General features: G+C 41.8%; 1 protein-coding gene across 1 annotated transcript in view; it reads right to left on the bottom strand.

The window, feature by feature from the left end:
• Positions 1-26,595, bottom strand: part of RFX8 (RFX family member 8, lacking RFX DNA binding domain) — a 62,568-nt gene extending 35,973 nt beyond the window's left edge. The window contains exons 1-4 of the mRNA XM_032420101.1: positions 26,514-26,595; positions 19,421-19,544; positions 8,490-8,551; positions 7,313-7,399 (exon numbers count right to left, since the gene is read on the bottom strand). Of these exons, the coding sequence (XP_032275992.1) occupies positions 7,313-7,399; positions 8,490-8,551; positions 19,421-19,544; positions 26,514-26,587 (347 nt within the window). The 5' untranslated portion in view covers positions 26,588-26,595. The remainder of the gene's footprint in view (positions 1-7,312; positions 7,400-8,489; positions 8,552-19,420; positions 19,545-26,513) is intronic.
• Between the last annotated feature and the right edge of the window lie 450 nt (positions 26,596-27,045).

A 27,045-nucleotide genomic window follows, 5' to 3' on the forward strand; every position in this document is an offset into this window, starting at 1 on the left:
CACTTGCTATAGCTGGGTCTCCCTTGACAGATTAGCTCACACCCTTTAGTGTATCTCTTGGTGGAAAAGGGGTGTCTCAGACCCAGTGAGTAATGAAGAGTGCCTTCTCTGGCTGTTTATTTTTGGTCAGACTCCCTCTTGCTGCCCCTTGCCTGATACTATTAGAGGAACTAGGGGAGGAATGAGTCTACCCAGATGCCTTGTCTTGCAAGGTAGGGGGTTGGGGGTTGGGAAACAGTAGGTCTGGATGAGTGGGGGGAAGATACAGGGTGCCCTATCACTGTGCTGGCTGTGCAGTCTTGGGGTCCCCAACCAGCTTACTTTCTTCTTAACACCTTTCAGAGTTTTCCTTTGTTTGCTTCTTGCATTATTTCCAGTGTTTACAGTTGTGTTTAGCAGGGAGGAACAGAAAGAAATGGATCTATGCCATCTTGTTCCAACCTACCATCATATTTTAACTCACCATATTTTAATTTGTTAGGCACAATCATATAATCAAGCATTCCAATTACTGGTAACATTAATTTAAAATATATACATGGTCTACTTTCAGAAGGTTTCTGAGGCAGCTTGGATGATGTACATGGAACAAGATAGTGTAGATTCATTTTTCCTTGCTGCCTCCCTCTAATACAAATAATTATCCCGGAACTTTTTCAGTGGGTCATGATAAAAGGGCTCTGAATCCTGGAAAGAAGAAGGTGGACTGACTAGAGAAGAGACAGTGTGGTGAATGCCCTGGGTTTTCTTTTCATGTCCCATACACAGCTGGGTTGGATACTGGAGAGACCTGTAGCCCAGAACTGTCAGTAGGCATAGACCTAAATCCCAAGAAAAACCTGCACTCTCTGAACAAAGGACCAGGAGAGGGAAACTTAACAGAGACCTAGAGCGCGCGGCAACTTGCTTCTAGAGCGTGGGCTGGCAACCCAATCTGACCACAGTGGCAGCCTCAACATCCTGGTTAAAAGTTATGTGGAAAGGCAAGGCCCAGGGGGGCTGATCCACCCCCCACCCCCAACTCCACACCCAGGGTACTGACAGGTGGGCTGATCCACCCGCATAGACAGTACCGAATCCTTTGGCCAATTCAATGGAGCACAGAAGGGCAGGGATGCTACCCACAGGAACAATGCCAGCAGAACCTGGTATTGCCCTGCCCGACACCACCTAGCACAAAAGGACCCAGGCCCAGCCACTCTGGCTCTCTGCATTCCCCACAGAAGGTGGCCCAGGGAAGCAGCTTCAGCCCCTGTAGGTAACACCAGTAAGGAAACGATCAGAAGTCCCTGCAGTGCCAGAAGAATGAAGCAGACCAGAACAGTACACAAGGGCTCTGAAAACTAAAATGTCTTTGGGACAACAGCACACAAAAATAGGCCAGAACCTATATGCTCCACCTAAACAGGGTGACTGCCTGCTAAAGTAGAAGATTTAAATAGGATTGAAAATCTAACATCATAACCCAAATGCTCAGGATACAATAGAAAATCAATAGAAAATGCCCAGGATACAATAGAAAAATATAGAGACCAATGGAACAGAATAGAAGGGCCAGTAATGAACCCACACATATATGATCAATTAATTACAACAAAGCAGCCAAGAATATACAATAGTCTTTTCAATAAATGATGTTAGGGAAACTGGACAGCCACATGCAAAAAAAGAAAACTTCCAGGGCGCCTGGGTGGCTCAGTCAGTTGAGCATCTGCCTTCGGCTCAGATCATGATCCCAGGGTCCTGGGATCGAGTCCCGCATCAGGCTCCTTGCTCAGCGGGGAGCCTGCTTCTCCCTCCCTCTCTGCGTGCCACTCCCCCCTGCTTGTGCTCTCTCACTCTCTCTCTCTGTCAAATAAATTAAAAAAAAAAAAAGAAAGAAAACTTCCATATGCTACAAAAATTAAATCGAAATGGGTTAAAGACTTGAGTGGAAGACCTGAAACCATAAAACTCCTAGAAGAAAACATAGGTAGTAAGCTCCTTGACATCAGTCTTGGCAATGATTTTTTTGGATTTGACACCAAAAGCAAAGACAACAAAAGCAAAAATAAACAAGTGGGACTACATTGACCTAAAAACCTTCTACACAACAAAGAAAACCATCAACAAAATAAAAAGCAACCTACTTAATGGGAGAAAATATTTGCAAATCATATATCTGATAAAAGGGTTAATATCCAAAATATATAAACATACAACTCACTAGCAAAAAAAAAAAAAATCTGATTTACAAATGGGCAGAAGATCTGAATAGTCATTTTCCAAAGAAGACATAAAGATGGCCAACACGTTCATGAAAACATACTCAACATCAGCAGTGATCAGGGAAATGCAATCAAACCACAATCAGATATCACTACACACCCGTCAGAATGACTAATACCAAAAAGACAAGGAATAATAAGTGTTGGTGAGGATGCAGGGAAAGTGAACTTGTGCACTGTTGGTAGGAACATAAATTGGTGCAACCACTGTGGAAAACAGTATGGAGGTTCCTCAAAAAATTAAATATAGAATTACCATATGATCCAGCAATCTCACTTCTGGGTATTTATCCAAAGAAAATGAAAACACTACGCGAAAAGATATCTGCACCCCTATGTTCATCACAATGTTATTTATAACAGACAAGATATGGAGACAACCTAAATGTACATTGACATTTCAATGGATAAAGAAAATGTGGTGCATGTATTCCACATGATGGAATACTATTCAGCCATAAAAGAGAATGACATCTTGCCATTTGCGACAATAGGAATGTACCTTGAGGATGCTATGCTAAGTGAGGTAAGTCAGACAGAGAAAGACAAGTACTGCATGGTCTCACCTATAGGTGGAATCTAAAAAACAACCCCCCCCCAAAAAAAGCAAAAAACCAGGCTCATAGATACAGAGAACAGATTGGTGGTTGCCAGAGGGGGTGGGGGGATGGATAATTGGAAATTTGTATCTTTTGACTCCAGTTATAAAATAAGTAAGTCCTGGGGGAGTAATATACAGTTTGGTGACTATATTAATAACACTATATTGCATATTTGAAGGTTGCTAAGAGAGTAGATCTTAAGGGTCCTCATCACAAGAAAAAAATTTTGTAACTACATATGGATATTAACTAGATTTTACTGTGGTGATCATTTTGCAACATATGCGAACATCAAATCATTATGTTGTATACCTCAAACTAATGTGATGTTGTATGTCAATTATACGGAAGGAAGGAAGGAAGGAAGGAAGGAAGGAAGGAAGGAAGGAAGGAAGGAAAGAGGGAAAAGAAAAGCACCCATAATACCAAGAATTAGGTAAGTCACAATTTGAATGAGAAAAGATAACAACTGACACCAGTATTAAGATGATTTAGATATTGGAATTATTTGACAAAAATTTTCAAGTGGTCATTATAAAAATACTCTAACAAGTAGTTATAAATTCTCTTAAAACAAATGAGAAAACAGAAAACCTCCATAAAAAAATAGAAGTTATACAAAAGAAACAAATGGGAATGATAGAACTGAAAAATACAATGACCAAAATAATAACCATATACATAATACCATGAAAAAAATCATAGATATGATAAAATGAATACATCAAGGTCAAGAGCAATATGCATAGAGTCATATTAAATGTTTACTGTGTGCCAGGTGCTGTTTCAAACATTTTCCTTGTATTAATTCATTTATTCTTCACAACAGTCCTATGAAGCAGATATTATTATCCTTATTAAAAAAATTTTTTTTTTTTAGAGAGAGTGCACATGGGGGTTGGCGTGGGGCAGGGGGAGAGGGAGAGACAGAATTGGAGCTCAGTCTCACAACCCTGAGATCATGACCTGAGCCGAAATCAAGAGTTGGGTGCTTAACCGACTGAGCCATTCAGGTGCCCCAATATTACTATCCTTATTAATAGATGAGGAAATGGAGACACAGAGAGGTTGAATGACCTGCCTAAGATCACACAGCTTACTAGTGGCAGAGCCAGGCAGGCTGTTCCAGAGTCTCTGCCCTTATCCACATATAATATTGCATAGTATTATGCTGCCTCTTTGAGAGAATTAAATTTATTTCAGTGAGAAATCTCAATGCACCAGCTCTGCCAGGGCTGCTAAAAAAGTCTTTTTTTTTTTTTTTTAATTTTTTTTTTTAAAAGTCTTCTAACTGGTCACTCTGTCTCCTTTCCCATCTCCTTGTACAATCCAGTCTTAGCAGGGTTGCCAGGAGGATCTTTATTTATTTATTTATTTATTTATTTATTTATTTATTTATTTATTTTAAAGATTTTATTTATTTATTTGACAGTGAGAAACACAGCGAGAGAAGGAACACAAGCAGGGGGAGTGGGAGAGGGAGAAGCAGGCTTCCTGCAGAGCAAGGAGCCCGATGCGGGGCTTGATCCCAGGACCCTGGGATCATGACCTGAGCCGAAGGCAGATGCTTAACAACTGAGCCACCCAGGCACCCCAGGATCTCCATTTAAAATACAAATCAGAAATACTATATGATCCAGTAATTCCACTGCTGGGTATTTACCCAAAGAAAAGGAAAACACTAATTTGAGAAGATACATGCACTCTTATGTTTATTGCAGCATTACTTACAATAGCCAAGATACGGAAGGGAGCCAAGTGTCCACTGATAGATGAATAGATAAAGAAGATGTGGTATACATACACAATGGATAATATTACTCAGCTATACAGAAGGATGAGATCATGTCATTTGTGACAACATGGATGGACCTAGAGGGTTATTATGCTAAGTGAAATAAGTCAGAGAAAGAAATATCATATGATTTCACTTATATGTGGAATCTAAAAAACAAAACAAATGAATAAACAAACAGAAGGCAGAATCAGACCTACAAATACAGAGAACAAACTGGTGGTTGCTAAAGAAAAGGGGGGGGAGGGATGGGCACAATGGGTGAAGGAGAGTGGGAGGTACAGGCTTCCAGTTATGGAATGAATGAGTCACATGGATAAAAGGTACAGCAATAGGAAATATAGTTGATGTATTGTAATAACATTGGATGGTGACAGATGGGAGCTACACTTGTGGTGAGCATAGCAGGATGTATAGAGTTGTTGAAATCACTGTGTTGTACAACTGAAACGAATGTAATAGGCCATGTCAACTATACTCAAATTTTAAAAAATTAGAATAAAAATAATCAGATTGCTTCACTCCGCAGCTTGAGACTCTCCAGTGGCTCCCTGTCACACTCGGAATAACATCTCACCTCCTTGCCAAGACTTAGAGGTCCCACTTGTATGTTCAGATTCCACTCCTCCCACTCTTCTCATTCACCAACCTCCACCTTCAGACTTTCTTGCTGTTCTTTGAACTCATCCCTGCCTCGGGCCCTTTGCACTTGCTTTTTCCTCTGCCTGGAATACTTGTTCCCCCAGATTTTCATTTGGCTGGCTCTATTTCTCACCTTTCTGCTCAAAAGGCATCTTCTCAAAGAGGCCTTCCCATGACTCCATTTTATCATCTTCAGATTAATCTTGCTATTGTTCCGTTTTTATTGTCTTACATCTTCCCCACTAAAACTGACAAGAGGGGAGGCCTTGTTTGTCTTGTTTACTGCTTCATCACCAGTAACTAGAACAGGGCCTGACTTATTGTAGGAACTCAAATATTTGTTGAATGAACAAATAAATGAATGGATGAGTTATACAGTTTTCATTACCTGAAAACTAAAGAAATGAAGTTTTTGTTTTGAGATCTAACTTAAAAACAATTTTTTAAAGATTGTATTTATTTATTTGACAGAGAGAGAGAGAGAGAGAGAGAGAGTGAGCACACACACAGCAGGGGGAGGGGCAGAGGGAGAAGCAGACTCCCCACTGAGCAGGGAGCCTGATACGGGGCTTGATCCCAGGACCCTGGGATCATGACCTGAGCTGAAGGCAGACGCTTAACGACTGAGCCACCCAGGTGCCCCTGTCACCCTAGTTCTTATCTGTGTCCCCCTGAAGCCCTCCTCTTCCTTGCTGAGGATAAAACCTACTTTTTTTCCCCACAAAGACCACTTCCAGACCCTCTCTCTGTGACATCGACCCAGAGACCTCAGGACATTCACAGCCTCTTACAGCTGCTGAGTACCAGCCTTGTCATGCTGCGGGGCTCTCCAAACTGCCTGCTGGGTGCTCTGGGGCAAAGAGATGCTGGCTCTAGCCTTTCAGGGGTGTACGGGTCAGCAAGTGAGAGGATACATTTGCACAAGGAGAGTTCTAACCCCAACTGAAATAAGTCTCCTATCTGTTTGTTCCCTTCCTTAACTTCTCTGTTTTTGTTGATGTAATTTTTCCCTCTTTGTGACTGATCGATGAATAAGACATTTAAGAGGAAGAGCTGGTTGGAAGAAGAACATAATGACTTTACTTGAGGTTAAGTTTGAGGTTTCAGTGGGACAGGCTGGGCTGAGTCAACGAAGCCCTGCCTTGGAGAGGGCTTTCTGATCTGCCTCCTTTTTGATTCAGGCGCTCATCAGAATGACCACGGCAGCTTTGGAACCATCTCTGGGCTGAATCTCTCCTTCCCAATCTAGTCGGGGGTGGCTTTGGAGTGACATTTTGTATAGATTCTATCTATTGGTAGCATAAATTGAAATAAGGAAGTCAAGAGGCAGAGATGATTTGGAGGAAGATTAAAAATTTAGATTTCTACATACTAAGTAAGAAGCACCAATGGGTCATGTAAATGAAAATATCCAGTAGACAGCCTGAGAAGAATGGCTGGGAGGTGGGATAGAAAGGGCCATTGGAAAATGCCTTAGGAGGAGTCGCCGTCCATGGGGGTGTGGTGATAGGTGAAAGATAAAGAAGGATGAGATATCCTGGGACCAAAGGATAGGAAGAGAGCCATTGTTTGAGTCTCAGGAAAATGCCTACACTTAAGGGGAGGGAAGCAATAAGGAGACCAAGAAGGTGTCACTCTGGGGAAGAAATTGGATGAAGCAGTCTTAAGAGCTAAAGGAAGTTTCAAGAAAGAAGTGGCCAATTCTGTCATATTTTATAGAGAAGTTGAGAAGAACGAATGAAAAATGGCTTTGGCAATTGAGATGATAATTATAATGAAAAGTATCCAAGAAAATGAGCTGGAAATGCCCTTCTCTGGCCTATGATGGTGACAGAGACTGATTTACTGCCCACATCATCTTGACATGATGTGTGTGTTTCCATCCTTAAGAAGGATTAATAGCAGAATAGCCAAAAAAGCCAGTTAGATTCAACTAAAATATGAATGCTTCTCATATTAATCAGACTGTGACTTATGACCAAAATACCTAAATGACAGATACTAACCTGTGATACCTTTTTTCACCCAAAAGGTAACAATACTGGGCATAGAAGAAAGAACTTTTCTTGATACAGATTCCATCATAATGATATCTGAAAAATAAAGGTTTTCTTAAAGATTATGTCAAACCACCAACATGCTTTACAGAAGCCACAGAATAGACTAGCTAATGAAGATCTGATTTTTTATCTGAGTTTTATCTATGACGCCATTTATTAGCTCCGTTGGGTAGATAGTTTCATACTATTTCATACACATTAGCTTTGAAACGGGCTCGCAAATGTTCTACTCTGCTTTCCCAACTAAGGACACTCCAGTCTTAGAGAGATGTGACAGGGAAAGCCTCCTGCTGCCACCGCTGTAAACCTTTTTAAGGTGAAGGGGAGCGACACCCATGTTCCCTCTACAGAGAACCAGACTCGGGTTCTCACAAACCCAAGAAGGAAGTTGGTTCCCGCTCTGCAGCCCAGGCACTTTGCTGAGCTGGGAAAATGCAGCTGCTTGTCTAGGCTCACAGCAGCAGGGCAAAATTTTTTCAAATGAACTATTACCCAATGTTTAGTTTGGCAAACGCTTCAGCTGTCTTCATTCCCTTGTGGGTAGCAGGCCCCTTTCCTAATTTGGCTTCCATCCCTTCTCACTGATTTTCTGATTTCATGGATTTCTCCTGATTTTTCTTTATTTAAAAGAAATAACAAGTAACAATAGTAATTGAATGACAATTATAGCACGATGCACCTGATAACATTGGAATTTCCTTTTGCTTTAAAAATACATAGAGCCTGGGTACCTGGTCTCTGGAAAATAATTCAAATATGCTAATTAGGTGAATACTTAGAAATTTTAGTTCAAAGAATAATTAAAACAGTTCTATAACTCTGTGTGTGTAATTATTTAAGTATTTCAACGGACATCTACATGTCTAAACATTTAAAGTGTTGAAACAAGAAAACATTGTGACTTTCATATTTTAACAAAATCACTAAGTAGAAACTAATATTTGGTTCTAGTATCACCCAAACTATTCCAGGCACTAGGATTTCATTTGAATTATGGGAACTCTTTGGTAGCACTGATATTTCTAGTTTGTTTAGTTTTGCATTTTTGTGTCACCCATTTTGTGATTTTTCAAAATGTTTGTTTATTCTAACATTTCAAATAGAACAAAAATGATAAACCTACCTGGCACTTCCTCTCGTGCCTAGCCTCCGGGTGCCAAGATCAGGAAAAACCAAATGTACAAGCTAAAAGAATAAACCAGATTTAAAGCTGCAATTGGAAAATTTAGAAATGAAACTTATAGTTTCACCTCTTATAATGTTTCAATTGTATTTCCCCTTTTTTTATTATAAAGAAAATACGCGTAAATGAAATTTGGAAAAAATCAAGACAAGTATAGGGACAAAAATATACTATTCAGAGGAAACCACCATTTAAACCTCAGTGTAGTTCCTTCCAGCCTTTTTTTTTTTAAAGATTTATTTTAGAGAGAGAACACATGCGTGGGGAGGGGAGGGGCAGAGGGAGAGGGAAAAGGAGCAAAGCAGACTCCCCACTGAGTGTGGAGCCCATCACAGGGCTAGATCTCAGGATCCTGAGATAAGGGCCTGAGCTGAAACCAAGAGTCGGTCTCTCTTAACTGACTGGGCCACCCAGGCGTCCCTCCCAGCGTTTTTTTCAAGCCTCAATATGTATATGGATTCTGTGGGTATACAGAGGAAACCACTGGTGTCACACAATTAGTACGTGTGCAGCTTTGCTGTCGACTTTCTCCCCTCCACAGTGTACCATAAACATTTCCCCTTGTCATTAAGAATTCTCTAAAAACAAGGGATTAATAGCTGCAAAAGAGTCCATCATGTGAGCTGCCATAATTTTACTATTTTCCTCTTTTTCCAATGTGATAGTCGTTTTCACTTTTTATTATTCATTTGTTTACCTAATTTTTTCATTTTAAAGGTTTTGGTAGCAAGTGCTATTAAAATATCGAACAACATAACTACTTCTGACTCAACTTCTCATCTCCCAGATATGTTTTTCATGTGTTTTGTTAACGCTAACATTATATTCACGACTAATTACATTAAAAAAAAATAGAAGCCTGTTCCAGCTTCCTAATTAGAAGAGGTTCGTGACATGCATGGTATCCCAGTACATGTCTACGGAAAGTGGAAATCCTGGAGCCTGGTGGAATTAGAAAAATACAGAGCATGGAAGGCATGGTGTTTTAAGCAGTCAAGTAACGATTTCCACTATTTTTCTCTAGTCCCCTCCATAATCATTCAGCTTCTGCTTTTGCTTGGTTTCTTGTTACATCCCTCTTTCTTTTTTCCTTTTTTTTTTAAAAAAAGATTTTATTTATTTATTTGAGAGAGCGTGAGAGATAGCAGGAGTGGGGGGAGGAGCAGAGAGAGAGGGAGAAGCAGACTCACTTCTGAGCAGGGAGCCTGATCAGGGCTCCATCCCAGGACTCTGAAATCATGACCTCAGGCATTTAGCTAAAATTGGGTTTTTTAAAACTCTACTAAGTCCTCAACTCAAATCACTCATGATTTGAGATGAAGGTAGACAGTTAACCTAGGCATTACCCCCATCCTTCTTTTTTTCTTAACTTCTAAGCAGCAGGATTTGACAGTGTCGTGTAATGTTTCTCTCGTCTGGTTCCAGGCCCTACCTCTTCCTACGGGAAGCCACCCAAGCCCGGGTGTAGAGGAAGAAAAATGAAGGAACAGGAAAGGAAGGCTTGCACAATTAAACATCAAGGTTATGAGGCTAAATTGAGAGGTTCCTTCAGGGAAGGGGTCCAAAATGTACAGATGAAGAATAAATGATAAAAGAAAAAGTCAGCAAGTCTAAAAAGGCAGAATCAGAAGCCAGAAATTCCTACTTTCAACCACAGATTCTGAAAATTCCATCACCTCTAAAGAAAATCACTTAAAACCTTCCCTTTATATCTAGTTGTAAAATAGTAGGTACCTAAAAGAATTATTATAAACTATGAAGCAGGCTCAGATTCAAGGCCCTGGGAAATAATCTGGTGTTTTGGAGGGAGAAGCAGAAACAAATTGCACAGTTGTCTGGCAGCATAATAATCTGCACATTTTATTTTATTGAGTAATTCTAACCCCAGACTATCCTGTGATTTCATTTTATGATCAGGTACACCACAGTTAAATTTAAAAACCAACTGAGATGATTATTTCCAAAAAATGTAATAAGTAAGAAATGTATATATTTAATATATGGACAGCTCACATAAATTAATGGGAAAACAACAATACCCCAATAGAAAGTGGTCTGGTGATAATATGTATACACACAAGATACATATGACCAAAACACATGCAAAAGTGCTTACCTGCCCTAATCATCCAATAAGTACAAGTTGAAACAGCTAAATATAGTTCTTAACCAACAAATTTTCTAGGTTAAAAATATTAGGGATTTGATTAAGAATATCAGGAACTACCATGAGCTGTGTATTGGTTACAATGGTCTAGAATCCCTCCTGGGGAAGTTATCACGTACAGATGGAGACTTATGGTAGAATAGAGAAACATTATAAACAACCGAAATTTCCAACAAGGGAAATGGTTAAATGAATTCTGGAACACCCAAAAAGTGTTTGGCACCATTTTACAACATTTATTTTAAAATATTTTAGTGTGAAAATGTTTATGATATTCTAAGTTTAGATAAATCGGCATGTGATTATAAAAGTTAATTATTTCTTGAGTGTTCCTATGTGCCAGGACCACTCAATTTTTTTATATGCATTCTCTCATTAATTTCTTAAAAGCATCTCATAAGGTAGGTACTGTTATTAACGTTATGAATCGTTTCATTTTACAGTTGATGATGTCGAGGCACAAAAAGATGAAATAACTTGCCCAGGGTTACAACCTAATTAGTTGGATTCCAGGCTTAGTGTTGTTAAAAAGTATACCATATTGCAAAATCAACAACACAAGAAACAACAAGTATTGGTGAGGACGTGGAGAAAAAGGAACCCTCGTGCACTCTGGGTAGGAATGCAAACTGGTACAGCCACTGTGGAAAACAGTATGGAGGTTCCTCAGAAAGTTAAAAATAGAACTACCCTATGATCCAGTAATCACACTACCGGGTATTTACCAAAAAAATTAAAAAAAAAAAACCACGAATTTAAAGGGATATATGCACCCCTATGTTTATTGCAGCATTATTTACAATAGCCAAACTATGGGAGTAACCCAATAATGGAATATTATTCAGCGACAGAAAAAGAATGAAATCTTGCCAATTGCAATGACTTGGATGGAGTTAGAGAGTATAATGCTAAGCAAAATAAGTCAGAGAAAGACAAATACCATATGTGGAATTTAAGAAACAAAACAAACAAGCACAGGAAAAAGAGAGGCAGACAGACAGACAATACAAGAAACAGACTCTTAACTGTAGAGAACAAACTGATGGTTACCAGAGGGGAGGTGGGTAGGGGAATGGGGAAAATAGGGAATGGGAATTAAAGAGTATACTTATTATGATGAAAAAAATGATAAAAAAAATACCATATTGCATGCTGTCTGCCTATCCACCTGTCCATTCACCTCTCGGTCCACCTATCCATACATCAATCTTTCAATCCATTCATCCACATAATATCTATCCAACAGGATGAGACATGAACACAACAGACAACAGATAGCAAAGTGAATCGTGAGACACACATCTTAGGGGACTTGTACCCTCAGGCATTTAGCTAAAATTGGGTTTTTTTAAAACTCTAATAAGTCCTCAACTCAAATCACTCATGATGGAATAGAGAGAGGAGGAGGTCTAAGGGGATTTCTTGTGGCAAGATGACCTTTTACCTGTGAAGGGTGTGTGGGACAGAGTGTGGCTCAATCAGCTCAGGCCCAGCAGAGGAGGATTCACAGATTCACTTGAATTCTTTGTGAGGCCCCTGGAGTTAGTGTCTGGCTATGGCATAGGACTCCTGATAGATTATAGACAGGCTGGCCAGTGCACTTGGTGGCAGAGGAGAGTGGTTACCACCCTGGTTTCAGCCAGCACACCCACACTCTGTTTAGGCCAAGAATGGCTGAGTAGTTCCTATGGCCAGAAGCTGTCTACATGTGAGAAAGAGTTGACATGTGGGAGAGCCTGGACTCTGCCCAGCAAAAGGCCCCCAGAATGGACAGTGAGGCTGCACAAAGAGTCATTCACCAACACAAGGAATGCATACTAGAACATTCCAAAGGGCTGCTCTGAAGAAGCCACCAAAGGGACCAGGAAACAAGAGTCTGCCTGGCTCCCAAAGTGTAAAGCTGAGCAGTAGGAGCTTTCCAGCCATTTTTACTTCCCCTGCTTCCAGAGGGGTCAAACTAACCCCCAGCAAGTTTTGGGGAGGAGGGATAGAGAGGGAAGAAGAAGCCTCCATGCCTAGTTTTTTGTAGGCAAGAAGCCATCCTGGAGGAGATAAGAAAACGATTTTAAACCCAATTCAGTTTTGATGTTATATGGAACTGGACATTCTAAGCATCAGACTGATACCATGTGGTAAATTAAGAGTGACAACAGGGCTTTGTATCACCCGAAGACTAGAGGGGTCACACTTCATGCTCACGTGCTCATTCAGGAGTGGAGGAATAACCACCCAATGAGCAGATTCAAAGCACCATGGGAAACGAAGACGAAGTCACTGTGTGATTAGTCCCTTAGCTCCTGCTGGTCATGTGTGTGTGCATGTGTGTGCAAACGTGCAAATAAACTATATGCGTGTGGCTATAGCTCTGGACAGTGAGGCTATAGCCAGTATTTATCCTCCTCTTTTTATAGTTTTCTCTAATTTTTACACTTTCTATAAAGGGATTGTAATACTTTTATAATCAGAAAAACATCAGTAAATGTTATTTTTAAAAAGGAAGTCAGTGTTATGGAAATTCCCTAATCCATGTGAGATATTACTTGCACCAAGAATGAGCACTACCCATCATATGCCCAGAGCTGCCAAAAAGAGCAAGAAACATTCCGACATCTGCACAGGAACTTGATGTGGAATCTGGAATCAACTCCATTCCCAGGGGAAGAGGGAGGAAATGAGAATTAGGTATTTTGTTGTTTCTCTTGTAAACATGCTTTGGGATCATATCCTTTTCCCCTTCCTCTCCCTAGTCCATTAGTCACAAATTCGGCAGTAAGGGTCCCTTCCCAACACGGCCTCCACTGAATGGCCTGTTCTTCAGGCAAACCCCCAACGAGAGCTGAAAGTTAGTGGTCTTGAAGAATGGATTCTAAGGCAAGTATTAAGATGAAAAATGCTAAATAAATGCCCATTGCCGCACACTGGAGTCTCTTTTTTTAACTTTTCCTTTGGAATGCTCTGCAATGAGACTACCCTAGAGGGGACACAACTTACAAGGAACTCTGAAAAAGATTTTGAAAAATAGGCTTTAATTTCTTAGAAAAAGAAGTGGAGATCTTACAGACTAAATATGTCACGCTCAAGTCACACCGCTTCCATCTGATCAAGTTTCTGGGCAGGTAGATAAAGAAAATGCTGTAGAGCCAGGGTACCCAGGACTGGGTCCCCCTGAGGAAGTGTCCCAGGCTGCCAAGTGATGAAATGGCTAAAGATGTGGGCTAAATGATAAGCTACTCGAGGGAATTCCTAGCTGGCTGGAAAACCTTACTCAGGGAAACCTTGCGAGCACAGAGTGTACTCAACGTCTTGTATGCACTCATATTGCTTTCATTTATTGAATGAGGGATAAGAGATATGCATTTCAAATATGGGAGCTTCAGCAGGTTGAGAAGACTGGATGACCTACAAGATTCAAGAAGATACTGGTAAACAGAACTGCAGATTGAAACTAAGAAGCTAAAATATAGGAATAAGGGAGTGGCTGCTCCTGGGTTCAAATAGTCACCTGCATAACGACAATAATCTGAGAATAATATTTTGTATTTATATAGAGTATTTCACAGTTTCCAAAGCAGTTTTGGGGGGTAGCTTAATTTTAATTCATGTGAAAAAATACTTAAGGGTTATTTTTGTTGACCACAAGCTTAAAATGAAACCAACAGAGTAACATGGAAGGATAAAAGCCAGTAGTAGCCCTCCCCCTCCCAATAAAAGTAAGAGTCCCTATCATCTGAGCGCTCCTAAGGCACTGGGTTGTACCCTTGGGGCTACCTACCTTTTAAGAAGACATCAGTAAATTGAAGTCATAATGAAACAAGTGGGCAGAAAGGTAAAAATTTGGGAGCTGAGGAATATTCAGTGTGGAGAAGGGAAGATAAGGAGATGTAAAAAATTGGTTCAAATATTTGAGCAGCTGCTATATTAGAAGATTCTCCTACGTATTTTAGTATTATCAAAAGTGCAGGATTTCCACCAATGACTTTGTTTCAGGGATGAAGATTTTGGCTAGAAGAGTGGATCTTAAAATGTCAATGTTTTGGAAACAACATTGGAATCCACAGAATTGCTTGTAGGAGGGTAACCTGGAGCAACCACTTTGGAAAATAGTTTGGCCCCATCCCCAGATATCATAGTTGCACACCCCCTTAGCCTGCAAGGTTCATCCCTGGACATACATGCCTAAAAAAGCATCTTCACGTGCACAGCAGGAAATGTGCACGTGAATATTCACAACAGCAAAATCTGGAAACAAATGCCCAGCAGTAGGACAGCAGATGAGTAAATTGTGAAATATTACACAATGGTCAAATGAATCTAGATGAATCTTAGTACAATATTAAGTGGACAAAGACCCAAAGATGGCAAATAACATGATACCCCTTTTTAAAAAGTTAGGCCACAGGGACGCCTGGGTGGCTCAGTTGGTTAAGCCACTGCCTTCAGCTCAGGTCATGATCCCAGGGTCCTGGGATTGAGTCCCACATTGGGCTCCTTGCTCAGCAGGGAGCCTGCTTCTCCCTCTCCCTGTCACTCCCGTTTGTGCTCACTCTCTGACAAATAAATAAAATCTTAAAAAGTTAAGCCACAAAAATTAAAAATATGCTTTTTAGAAATACATATATGAAATAGGTTAGACAAAGAAAGCCAAATACCATATGATCTCACTTACATGTGAACCTAAAAAACAAAAACAAAACAACAACAAAACAAACTCACAGATACAGAAAACAGGTTGGTGGTTGACAGAGGCAAGGGGCAGGGGAGTGGGCAAAAGGGGTAAAGGTGGTCAAAAGGTTAAAAAATACACAGAAATGCACTTAAACTCTTTTCTAAAAAGCAAGGTAATGATGAACAGGTTGATGGTTCCCACCAGTGGGGCAGGGCAGGGAGATGCGATATGGGGCATCTGGTGCGATGGTTCATTTGGGGTGGTGGGTTCACAGATGTTTACCACATTGTTAAAAAGAACTAAATACCCAGATGGAATTAGGCTATGCATAGACCCATGGTGACAGTGTGTCATGAACCAATTCAGTTCTGTCCATCTGAGGGCCACTGAAAAGAGGGAGAAGGCACAAAAAAAGGAAAGACAGGAGGGAGGGATGGAAAATACTGAATTGGCATCATTGTGGCCTGGTCAGCAAGCTCCTTGTCACCCATATCATTTCAGCCTAAGCCAGGTGGCTACCCAAAGTGGTATCGTTGTGCAGGTTGTGAGCTGCACCAAGGTCCCTGATGAGGAGTCAAGCAGGTTTTCATCAGCCTGTGCTCTACATGCCATGCAAGATCCTGGGGCAGAACTAGGTTTGCCCAGAGGAAGAGCACAGAAGTGTGCTGCCCCATTACCCAGCTCTAAGGCTTGTGACCGTCTTTGTCCAGAGAGGGAAATTTGTTCTCATAAAAGCCCTAGCCAGAGATGTTTTCAGAGGAATCTTGCACTGGGTATTGAATTGGACTAGGTGACCTCCAAGGTCTCTTGGAACTCAAGGATATTTTTGAGGGAATAACAAGTAGAAAGAGGTCTGATTCACAATTCAGGAGACTGGATTGGACACTGTAGGGAAGGAAATTCTACCACCGGAAAATGTATCTCTTTGGTAAGTGGATTATTTTAGGCTGATTATTTTTAAGAAAGAGAAGGCTCACAAAGAGCCTTTGACCTTTCCCCTAATTGCCTAAAAGAATTTAGAGGACTTGCCATCCTCTAATGGAGGTATCACTGTAGATAACTACAGTATAATATGAAAGAGATGTGGAAGACAGGGAGGAATTTAGCAAAATCTGTTTGTTAAAATTCTTTTTATTGTTTCTGTACAGCCCATCTAACATTTGTTTACCAAACATTTACTCTTTTTCATCATCCTATGAATTTCATTCCTTCCCTTTTGAAGTCCCACTTTCCTACACTCTTCTTGGGTCTGGATGGCATATAAGTCTCAATTGCCTGACTGCCAGGCGGGCCATAGTGAGCCCCCACACATACATAATTAAATTTGTTAATTTGTCTCTTGTCAATTTAAATCTTAGACCAATCAAAAGAACCTGAAATAGTAGAGGAAAATGTTTTTCCCCCAAAACACCACCCATACATTGCAAATAGCTGTGTGATCCTCAGCCTTAATCACTGCTGGTTTGTTTTCTTGACTTCAAATGCTACCTGCTTCAGCCAATGGCTGTGACACAAGACAAAGCATTAAAGATGCCAACTGTTTCCTCCTCACCCCCATGTCTTTCCTGCAGGCGGCCCTTGCCCACAGACTGCTACAGTATTGGGCACTGGGGCAGAACGTCAGGTATAGCATCATGGGAAACACCATCCAAGCAGCCATAATGGGAAATCAGGAAGCCAGTGAAGGCAGTTGGCTTCTGGGAAGGGGCAAGGAGCAGGCCAGTGGAGAGAAGCAGAGTCCCAGTGGTTTAGGGATATACCAGAGAGAAAGAAAAGTGATGCCTGGTGACTTAGAATCTAGTTGTGGCCTGTCTGAGATGGGAACCACCAGCCACATGTGGCTACTGCACACTTGAATTGTGGCTAGTCCAAGCTGAGATGGACTCTACATGTAAAGTACACACCAGATTTTTGAGATTTGGCATGAAGAAAAGAATGAAAAAGTAACTCAATGATTTTATAATATTGATTCCATGTTGAAATAATATTTTGAATATTTTGGATTAAATTTCAAAATAATAAAAATTTTCATCTTTTAAAATACTTCAAAAATGAGGATACTAGGATATTTTAAATTATATCTGTGGCTCCCATTGCATTTCTATTAGGCAGCAATGGACTAGACTCTATGAAGCCCAAACTTTTTATAATAGGATTTAATGAGATATCCCTTTCCCTTTAAAAAATTCTCCTTTTAACTTGTTTTGAGTTGGTGTCTATCTATTCCTAAAAACCAGATGGAGGGCACCTGGGTGGCTCAGTTGGTTAAGTGACTGCCTTCAGCTCAGGTCATGATCCTGGAGTCCCGGGATCGAGTTCCGTATTGGGCTCCCTGCTCAGCGGGGAGTCTGCTTCTCCCTCTGACCCTCCCCGCTCTAATGCTCTCTCTCTCCCTCTCTCATTCTGTCTCTCAAATAAATAAAATCTTAAAAAAAAAGAACAGATGGAAAAGTGCCTTGAAAATAAATACAACTCTATGATTGGAAGTTATTATTATTAATTTAATAATGATTAAGTCCTATGATTCTATTAATTATTTCCATCAACAAATCCTACTGGCTCGGTTTCCCAAATATACCCAGAATTTGACCTCTTCTCACTGCTGAATCCCTGCCCACTCTTTGCACACCTGGCTCCTCTCGTCTCCCTGATTTGACCTCAAGGTCCTGAGGATCATCCTGGTCCTCTTTCCCTGTTCTCCTCCCTCCAGCTGTTGCAGCCTCTTTGCTGCTTGTGCTCCTTCTTCCCTCAGGGCCTTTGCACTGGCACTGTTCTTTGTTCATATCCACATACTCACTGCCTATCTCTTCAAAGTCTGGACTCAAATGTTACTTCTGAGGGAGGCCTTCCCTGTTTGCCTTCCCTAAAATGACAACTCTTACACACACACACACACCTCTTATCTCCTGCTCTATTATTCTCCTTAGCATTTATACTATCTCATATACTATGTATTTTATCTTACGTATCAGTCTCCTTCAACTATAATAAATTTAGTAAGGGCAGGAATTTTTCTCTGTCTTGCTCATTATTGTATTTCCAGCTTCTAAAACAGTGCCTGGCACAGAGCAGCTGCTCAATAAATATTTGTTGTATGTGGAGGATCTCAGCAGACTATTCTTGTGCTAATAAGTGTTTGCTGGGGGCGCCTGGGTTGCTCAGTCGTTAAGCATCTGCCTTCAGCTCAGGTCGTGGTCCCAGGGCCCTGGGATCTAGCCCCACATCGGGCTCCCTGCTCTGCGGGGGGCCTGCTTCTCCCTCTCCCACTCCCCCTGCTTGTGTTTCCTCTCTCGCTGTGTCTCTCTCTGTCAAATAAATAAATAAAATCTTAAAAAAAAAGTGTTTGCTGTATCTTATATGGTCTACACAAAGTTCCTGACAGAGCTCTTAACCTCCAGAGGAGATATTTAAGAGCCAGTGAATTCTCTAAGTACAACCAAATTGTAGGAAGCACCAGCTCTCTGACGCCACAAGTGGCTCTTGAAGTTCGTGTGGTGCTACGTGTTGGCATTTCTGTTTGAAGACTTATTTATTTGAAAGAGAGAGCATGCTTGAGCAGGAGGGGCAGAGGGATAGGGAGAGAGAATCTGGAACAGACTCCCCACTGAGCATGGAGCCCAACATGGCGCTTGATCTCACGACCCTGAGACCACGACCTGAGCCAAGATCAAGAGTCAGACTTAATCGACTGCACCACCCATGCACCCCAAGTGTTGGCATTTCTATGCAGGGAATAATGGTCCAGAAAACCTGGCTGAGTTTTTGGAATATTTGGAGCTGCCACAGTTGTACTTTCTTAGACACCACCCATTCCTTACCTTTCCTGGCCCCTCACTATGAAGTGTGGACAAAGGACAGAACGGATTTTCAAGGAAGATGAAGGAGTATATTAGCCATCTGGTTGGCTTCCCAGAGTGAAGCCAATTATTCCCACTGAGAACTCATTAGACCCAAATAAATTTTAATATTTCCTCATCAATTCACTTGCATTTTTTTTTTTCCCTCAATGAGCACTGTATTTTTATCTTCACAACCTACCTTCCCAAATGTGGCTGGGTTGACTTGGTCCTGAGCATTTTGACCACAGGTCTCCACATAAATCTCATACATCAGGCAGCGAGGCACACTGTACCCTTCACAGATACAGAAATTGTCAACCAACCTGGGGGGAGAGGAAGACAAGGCAGAGGAAATTGGCATCAGTTTCTCTAGAGCAGAACATTTTGATCCAAGGAAATGAAACCCGTTTAAGTTATTGAATGCAAAGGCTCACCAATCATCATCAATAATGTACCTTTTTGTTCTTAGCCCAGAGTTAAGTATTTTGATTGTGGGTCTTTATTTTTTATTAAATCTTTAATTTTCATTCCAGTATCATTAACAGTGTTATAATTTTCAGATGTACCAGATAGTGATTCAACAATTCTATACATGACTCAGCATTCATCATGATAAGTGTACTCTTAATTCCCATCACCTAATTCATCAATCCCCCTACCCACTCCCCTCTGGGAAACATCAGTTTGTTTCTTGGTTTGTCCTTCTTTATTTTTCCTTTGCTCATTTGTTTTGTTTCTTAAATTCCACATATGAATAAAATCATATGGAATTTGTCTTTCTCTGACTTATTTTGCTCAGCATTATACTCTCTAACTCCATCCATGTTGTTGTAAATGGCAAGATTTCATTCTTTTTTATGGCTGAATAATATTTCATTTGTATATATACCACATCTTCTTTATCCATTCATCTATGATGAATACTTGGGCTGCTTCCATAGTTTGGCTATTGTAAATAATGCTGCAATAAACAGGAGTGTATGTATCCTTTTGAATTAGTGTTTTTGTATTTTTGGGGTAAATACCCAGTAGTGTGCTTACTGGATCATAGGGGAGCTCTATTTTTAACTTTTTGAGGAACCTCCATACTGTTTTCCACAGTGGCTATACCAGTTTGCATTCTGATTATGGGTCTTTAGATAATCAACATGGTGGGTTTTTATTGTTGTTTTGTTTTGTTTGTTTTTTGGTCTGTTTTTGTTTTTGGCATGTAGGCATATTAAAAAGAAGCCCAAATTATTGGCTCAGCAGACACTGTTTTATGTCCTATTGTAAAGGTTGTAGCCAAGAGCTCTTTAGCTATAAAGTGAGGATTATTTACTTGATATATCACCCCTGCAGGCTTGCCAGTCCCTGTGTGCTTGTGACCCAGCGCATGTGTGCAATGCTTTGCCTCCCTCCCCCAGTTGTTTGCACAATTTTTAAATCTGAGTCATTTAGGGCAGGCCACAATATTTTGATTAGTTAAATTGAGATGAGATGTAAAATGCAAGACACCAAGAGACAGGCAGTACGCTTTCACTCTCCAGCTGAGTGGCATTTATATGTGATCTGCAGCATTTCAGGCCTCTGCTCGAGGTGGGTTCTTCAACTGCTCAAGTGCTCCCACGCTTGGGGGGAGGTAGCAGTCCCTTGGCAATGAGGGGCTCTGCCTGTGGCTCACAGCCCACAGTCAGCCCTGTGGGGATAGCTGTGTCCCTGTTCCAGCAACTGGTATGTGTGTGGGGTAAGAAGTGGGGGAGACTGAGGTCAGAAAGTGTGGTCCACAGTGACATCTGATCACAACCCTCCCTTCACTGGTTGAGGAGAGACTCTCAGGGTTCTCCTCATTCTTTTAGAGAAATATGCAAAGGAAGCCAATATAATTTTTAAACACAGAAGAATTTTTTAGCAGGGAATTTACCAATACATCGTCTCCTTTCTCATTGATGATATACAGCTTATTTTCTGGGATGAGGCCCGCTGAGGCCCACATTTACTTTCCCTGAGAGCTAAAGACACAATTGTCAACCCCATCGGCTTCCTCATAAAAGGAAAAACTAACATATGGGAGGTGGGGGAAATCTTTGGCCCTGTATACTGAGGTATACAAATTATTGCAGGCCAGGCAGCTTAAAACAAGAGAAATTGGTTCTCTCACAGTTCTGGAGGCTGAGAGTCCAAAATCAAGGTGTCAGTACGGCTGGTTCCTTCCAGAGGCTCTGAGAGAGAATGTGTTGTATGCTCTTCTCCTAGCTTCTGGTGCTCGCTGGACATCCTTGGCTTGTAGATGCATCACACTCATGTCTGCCTCTGTCTTCACCTGGGCTTCTCTTCTCTGAGCGTCCTCTCTCCTCTTATGAGGACACCAGTGATTGGATTTAGGGCCCAGCTGAATCCAGTATGATCTCTTCTTAATTAATTACAACTGCAAAGACCCTATTTCCAAATAAGGTCACATTCTGAGCTTCCAGATAGATATGTATTTTGGGGAGACACTATCCAACCCAGTACCTGCCCAAGGAGGGGATTTTCCAAGGGTCTCCTTAACATCGTTGTGAGAACATGCCACTTGACATACTTGACCATGGTTTAAATATAGCTGTTATAGTACCAATTATTTGGCTCAATGTTGAATACAGGATGATGGCTCTCGGTGGGGAGGGGAGTGGCAAATTCCTACAACTAGGTGATTTTTATATTTCTTTTGTTAAGAAACCACTCATTGATAGATGAAAAGCCTGTATTTGAAGTATCACAAAAGACAGCTATGCTTGGGGAGCTGCCACAAAATAGGGATAGATGTCAGGTTCAAACTCACTGTTGTTTATCTACAGCTACTACTGATTTAGTCATGGAATGGTCTCCTCAAAAAAGAAACATGCGAAATACTCCTTAAAATGAACTCTAGTTTAAATGTTTGCAAACCCTTCTTCCTCGTCACAGAAATTTATTTGTTCTAGGCCTCTATGAACTGTGTCTTTCTCTTTCAAAATGACATTACTGAGTCTGCCTGTTATCTGGGTGCACAAGTAAGGCCAAATAATACTATCAGGGAGAATAACAGTAAAGGTCTTTGATGAGAGTCTTTTCTCTGTCACACACCTAAACACAGGGCTGCCTTCTGGCCTGAAGCCTTGCACTGTCAGTTGGTGACTTTGCTGCTTTGATCCTGGCTGCACCCCATTTCTGGCCACATGCCTTTGGTGGTTTCCCCGAAGTCTCCAGCCAGATCGCAGACACTGGCCTGTGGTGGGCAGCCAGCATACATTAACTAGGAAAAATGGAAGGTTTGAAAGAAGGTTTTAATTTGTCCGGTAAGAGCATCTGTTCGGGGTCATGCCTTTACTTCAGCTCAAATAGTAGGTGCTTCAGCATTTAGTCTCCAGACGCATAGGAAATTATGATTTTTAAACAGATTTATTTACTTATTTTAGAGAGAGAGCGCATGAACGTACAGGAGGCGGAGGGGCAGAGGGAGAGGGAGAGAATCTTAAGCTGACTCCCTGCTGAGTACTGAGCCTGACTCGGGGCTAGATCTCATGACCCTGAGATCATGACCTGAGCCAAAATCAAGAGTCAGATGCTTAAACGACTGAGCCACTCAGGCACCCCTATGAATTTTTATTTTAAGTAAATGATTTCTTTTTAAGTAATCCCTATACTCAAACTCACAACCCTAAGATCAAGAGTCACATGCTCTACTGACGGAGCCACCCAGGTGCCCCTTGAAATTATGATCATGAGTATTATCCAGGGCTTTGCACCTCACAGACGGACTTGTGTTCTGACTCTGAGATACCTCCTAGAGCTTTTGTGACTAGAAAACAAGCACATGATATGCCTAGTACACTTCTTGGCACATGGAAGCTCTTATTGGTGTTGTTTTAGTGTCTACCTCCAAAATATTCAGAGGACGCAAGAAAGATGGCCCTGTTGGCACACTGGCAGCCCAGAAACACCTGCAGTAAATGAGACTGACTTTCAACTACATGTGGGTCCAAGGAGAGGCTGATGGGGGTGGGGGAATGTGTAGGCAGTAGGGTTGGGCTGAACTACTGGCAGGTGGAATTGGTTAAGGATTTTACACTGTGCCACCAAAATGTGTTTTGGTGATCCATGATTATGAAGGTGTGGGATGAATCAGATCACTGAATTCCTTGCTTAGCTGCCTAAGAACAGTATTTACCAGGTGTCACCATCAGATGAAGTTGATTGCTAAGATCATAAAAACATTCATGATGTTCTCCTTGTTTTGAGTGATGGACAATCTGATAGTAGCCAACATCAGAGTGCACATATCTAGCCCTGCGATTCTCACATTTTCTGAGTGCTCCTTTCCATGGTAAAGAAAAATGTAATGCTGGGAGTTACACATGCTGGGAATTATAGTACCCTGATTCAGCCTGATCAAAAGCTCCTATGAATTCTGTATTTTTCAAAATAAATTTGCATGTCATTAATTTCAACAGTCTGCAGAAATTTTAAAAAGCCATACATGTGAGAGACAGTTATTTTAGGCTATGGCCAGGCTCAGCATACCTAGGGATTAGAGGATGCGTAGTAGTTTCATCTGCGGTCTGAAACCAGGGGTCCCACCCAGTTGACTTGTTCGGTCTGCACTCCCCAGCAGGGGAAGTCAAGTCACTGCTCTTCATCCCTTTGTGCTCCCCTGAGGTCTGACCACTTCTCTCTCAATTCCTACAACCCTTCCTGTCTGTGAAACAGAAAATGTCTATTACTTCTGTTTCTGGAGACTGTCCTGCTCCTTGCAGGACCTTCCTCCTTGGAGAATTTATCATGTTTACGACAGTAGCACTGAAGTCTCTAAGGAATGCTGAGGACCTAACTAGTGACTGGAAAATGAAGCTATGAAGCAATGCTGAAAGTGGAATGTTTCTGCCATGTGACAATAATCAGCCCCCTCTCTGGTCTGTCATTCAGAGTGTCTGGACAGCTCGCCCACCAGTACCCACTGCCACTGTTCTAGGAAACTGGTCTCCTTGGGCATCTTCTAACACCCTCCAGGATGCTAAGGCTCTGGATTACAAATTGAGTGGCTCTACTTATGTGTGTAGCTTTTAAAATATATATTTATTTTTTAATTGTGATAAAATATATATAACAAAATTTACCATTTTAAAATGTACAGTTCCGTGGCATTAAACACCTTCACATTGTTGTGCAACCATCATCACCATCCATTCAAAGAACTCTTTTCATTTTGCAAAACTGAAATCCTGTACCCATTAAACACTAACTCCTCCTTCTCTCTCCCCAAGTACCTGGCACCTACCATTCTATTTTCGGCCTCTAAGAATGGGACTATTTTAGGTACTTCATACAAGTGGAATCATACAGTATTTGTCCTTTTGTGACTGGCTTATTTCATTTAGCGTAATATCTTCAAGTTTCCTCCATATTGTAGTATGTATCAGAATTTCCTTCTTTTTTTAAGCCTGAGTAATAGTCCACTGTGTGTACGTATTGCATTTTGTTTATCCATTCACCTGTTGATGGACACTTGGATTGTTTCCACCTTGGGGTATTGTGTATAATGCTGCTACACACATGGGTGTGCAAAAATCCGCTTGAGTCCCTGCTTTCAATTCTTTGGGAGTACACACCTTGAAGTGGAATTGCTGGATCATATGGTAGTTCTACTTCAATTTTTTGAGGTGTTGCCATATTGTTTTCCATAATGGCTGTACCATTTTACATTTCCACCAACAGTGCACAAGGGCTCCAATTTCTCCACATTTTTGACAACACTTGTTATTTTCTATTTTTGTTTGTTTGATAACGGCCATCCTAATGGGTGCGAAGTGGTTGGGGCTGTATTTGTAATGCCAGTGTTAAGACTACCAGTACCAATGATCTTTTAAACATTCCACCTCATAGACTGAATGCCTAAAGAGCAGTCCTCCACAGGAAGTTATGCCCTCCTAACCTCCATTGCTCCACCTCCTCCCCAAACTTGAAGAGCATGACCTCCGTGTTTGAGAGGCCTGTAGGGGTGAGTAGGAATTCATGGCATAGGACTTGAATTAGTTCGGCTCACTGCTAAAATGGTCCACACCATCCTAAGTGATTTAGGGCACCTGCACTGTGGGCAGTCTGCATTGTGTCATTTCACAGATAACCTTAGGAGGCTGTCCAGGTATGTTTGAATCTCTAATCATTCTTTCAAGTCTCTAGAATATAATGCAAACCCCAGAAACTCTAATTTACTAAATGGTGACCTGGAATGGTTGACAAAGGCATCCTCATAGTTCTTTCTTCTAAGAAGGAGCCACTCTGCTGAGGGGTTGGAGTCAGTGAGTGTAAAAGAAAGAGAGCACTGTTGTGTAGTATTCTGAAAACTTGGTGTGTGCTCTAATATGTATTCTTTTGATTTTTTTTCTCTTATGCAAGATAAAATATATCAAAAATTTTCTCTTGGAAGAAAAGGGTAAAATTTTAGGCCTTTTCATGTTATAATCACAAACACACCCTTCATTTTTCTATTTTGCTCACATAACTTTTCCAGAAAGTCTTTCCTGAGAAGTATTCCTTAAAACCTTTTTAAAAAGTAATCAGATATCTGCTATTTATTCACCTTGTAAAACTTAGGTTTTAGATTTTAGGACTGGTTTCAATTATTTTCCTATTTATCAAAAGCTACAAACCCATGAGTTCATCAGTCCCAGGGGCTAATGATATTTTTCTTTCCAGTTTTTCTGCCCCTATTTAAATAGCCAGAAGTGAATTTCACAAACAATGTGGAATGCATTGTTAAAGCTAAAAATTGCTTTGCTTTAAGTTAGAAAACATCCCATTCTGGATCTCATACAGAGGGGAAACATTTCCTCTCCTGGCCAACGCCCACGTGCCTTCAGATGTATATGTAAGGGCAGGTCCAACCAACAGGCCCCCCGGTGTGGGGCAATCTGGATTGCTTCCCGCGGTCAGTGTGACCAACAGGGAAGCCCCCACATGGAAAACCCACATCAGGAGGCCTTTAGTGTGTGTGTGTCTCTCTCTCTCTCTCTCGCTCTCTCTCTCCAGTCCCATCCACTGCTCCGACGAGCCAGCATCAAAAGGCACTGGTTCTGGGTGTGAACGGCTGTCCTTCTAGGCCTATTTATCAGGGCTCCCGGAGCACGGCGGTCACTCCTCGCACTGGGCACTGGCCCGAGGTCCTGGGGACAGCAGCAGAGGGAGTGACGTTTTCCCTCTTCCCTGCCCCACCTCTTCCATTCTATCGGCGCAGAGCGCCTCCCAGCCCAGACCGCGAAACCCGGCCCGATGGGAAGGCGCCCGGGGCCGCTCACCACTGGATGATGCCGCTGTGCAGACCCCGGGTGCCCGCGCCGCCCGATGGGGAGGCCGGCACATCCTCAGCCATGGCTCCGACCAGGGCCCGCCGCACCGAGACAGGGAGCCGGCGGCTGCGCTGCACCCGTCGGGCCGCCGCCGCTGCTGGGTGTTTACTTTAGAGCTGGGCGCGCGGGGCACGCGGGGGGCGCGGAGGGGCGCGGAGGGGCGCGGGGTCCGGAGCTGAGTCAGCCCGGCCGGAGCCCCGCGCGCGCGGCGGAGGCTGCTGGGTCGCTCCTGAGCCCAGCTGTGAAGGTTGTTGGGGGCGGGGGTGGGGGGGACGGGGTCGCCGGCCCCTAGATCAAAAGATGGAAAGACAGAAGTACAGAAGGCGCGCTTCCCACCTTGCTACCAATCCATCAAACAAACGAGGAAGCAACAAACAAAAAACCAATGTATAAGTTTCAAATCAGGTCACAGCAGTGGTGACTATCAGCGGTCTTCAACCCTGCTTGCGCTTTGGAATTACGCGCGCAGTTTTCAAAAATA

The sequence above is a fragment of the Phoca vitulina genome, unplaced genomic scaffold (genome assembly GCF_004348235.1).
Source record: "Phoca vitulina isolate PV1807 unplaced genomic scaffold, GSC_HSeal_1.0 scaffold22, whole genome shotgun sequence".
NCBI classification, from domain to species: Eukaryota; Metazoa; Chordata; class Mammalia; order Carnivora; family Phocidae; genus Phoca; species Phoca vitulina.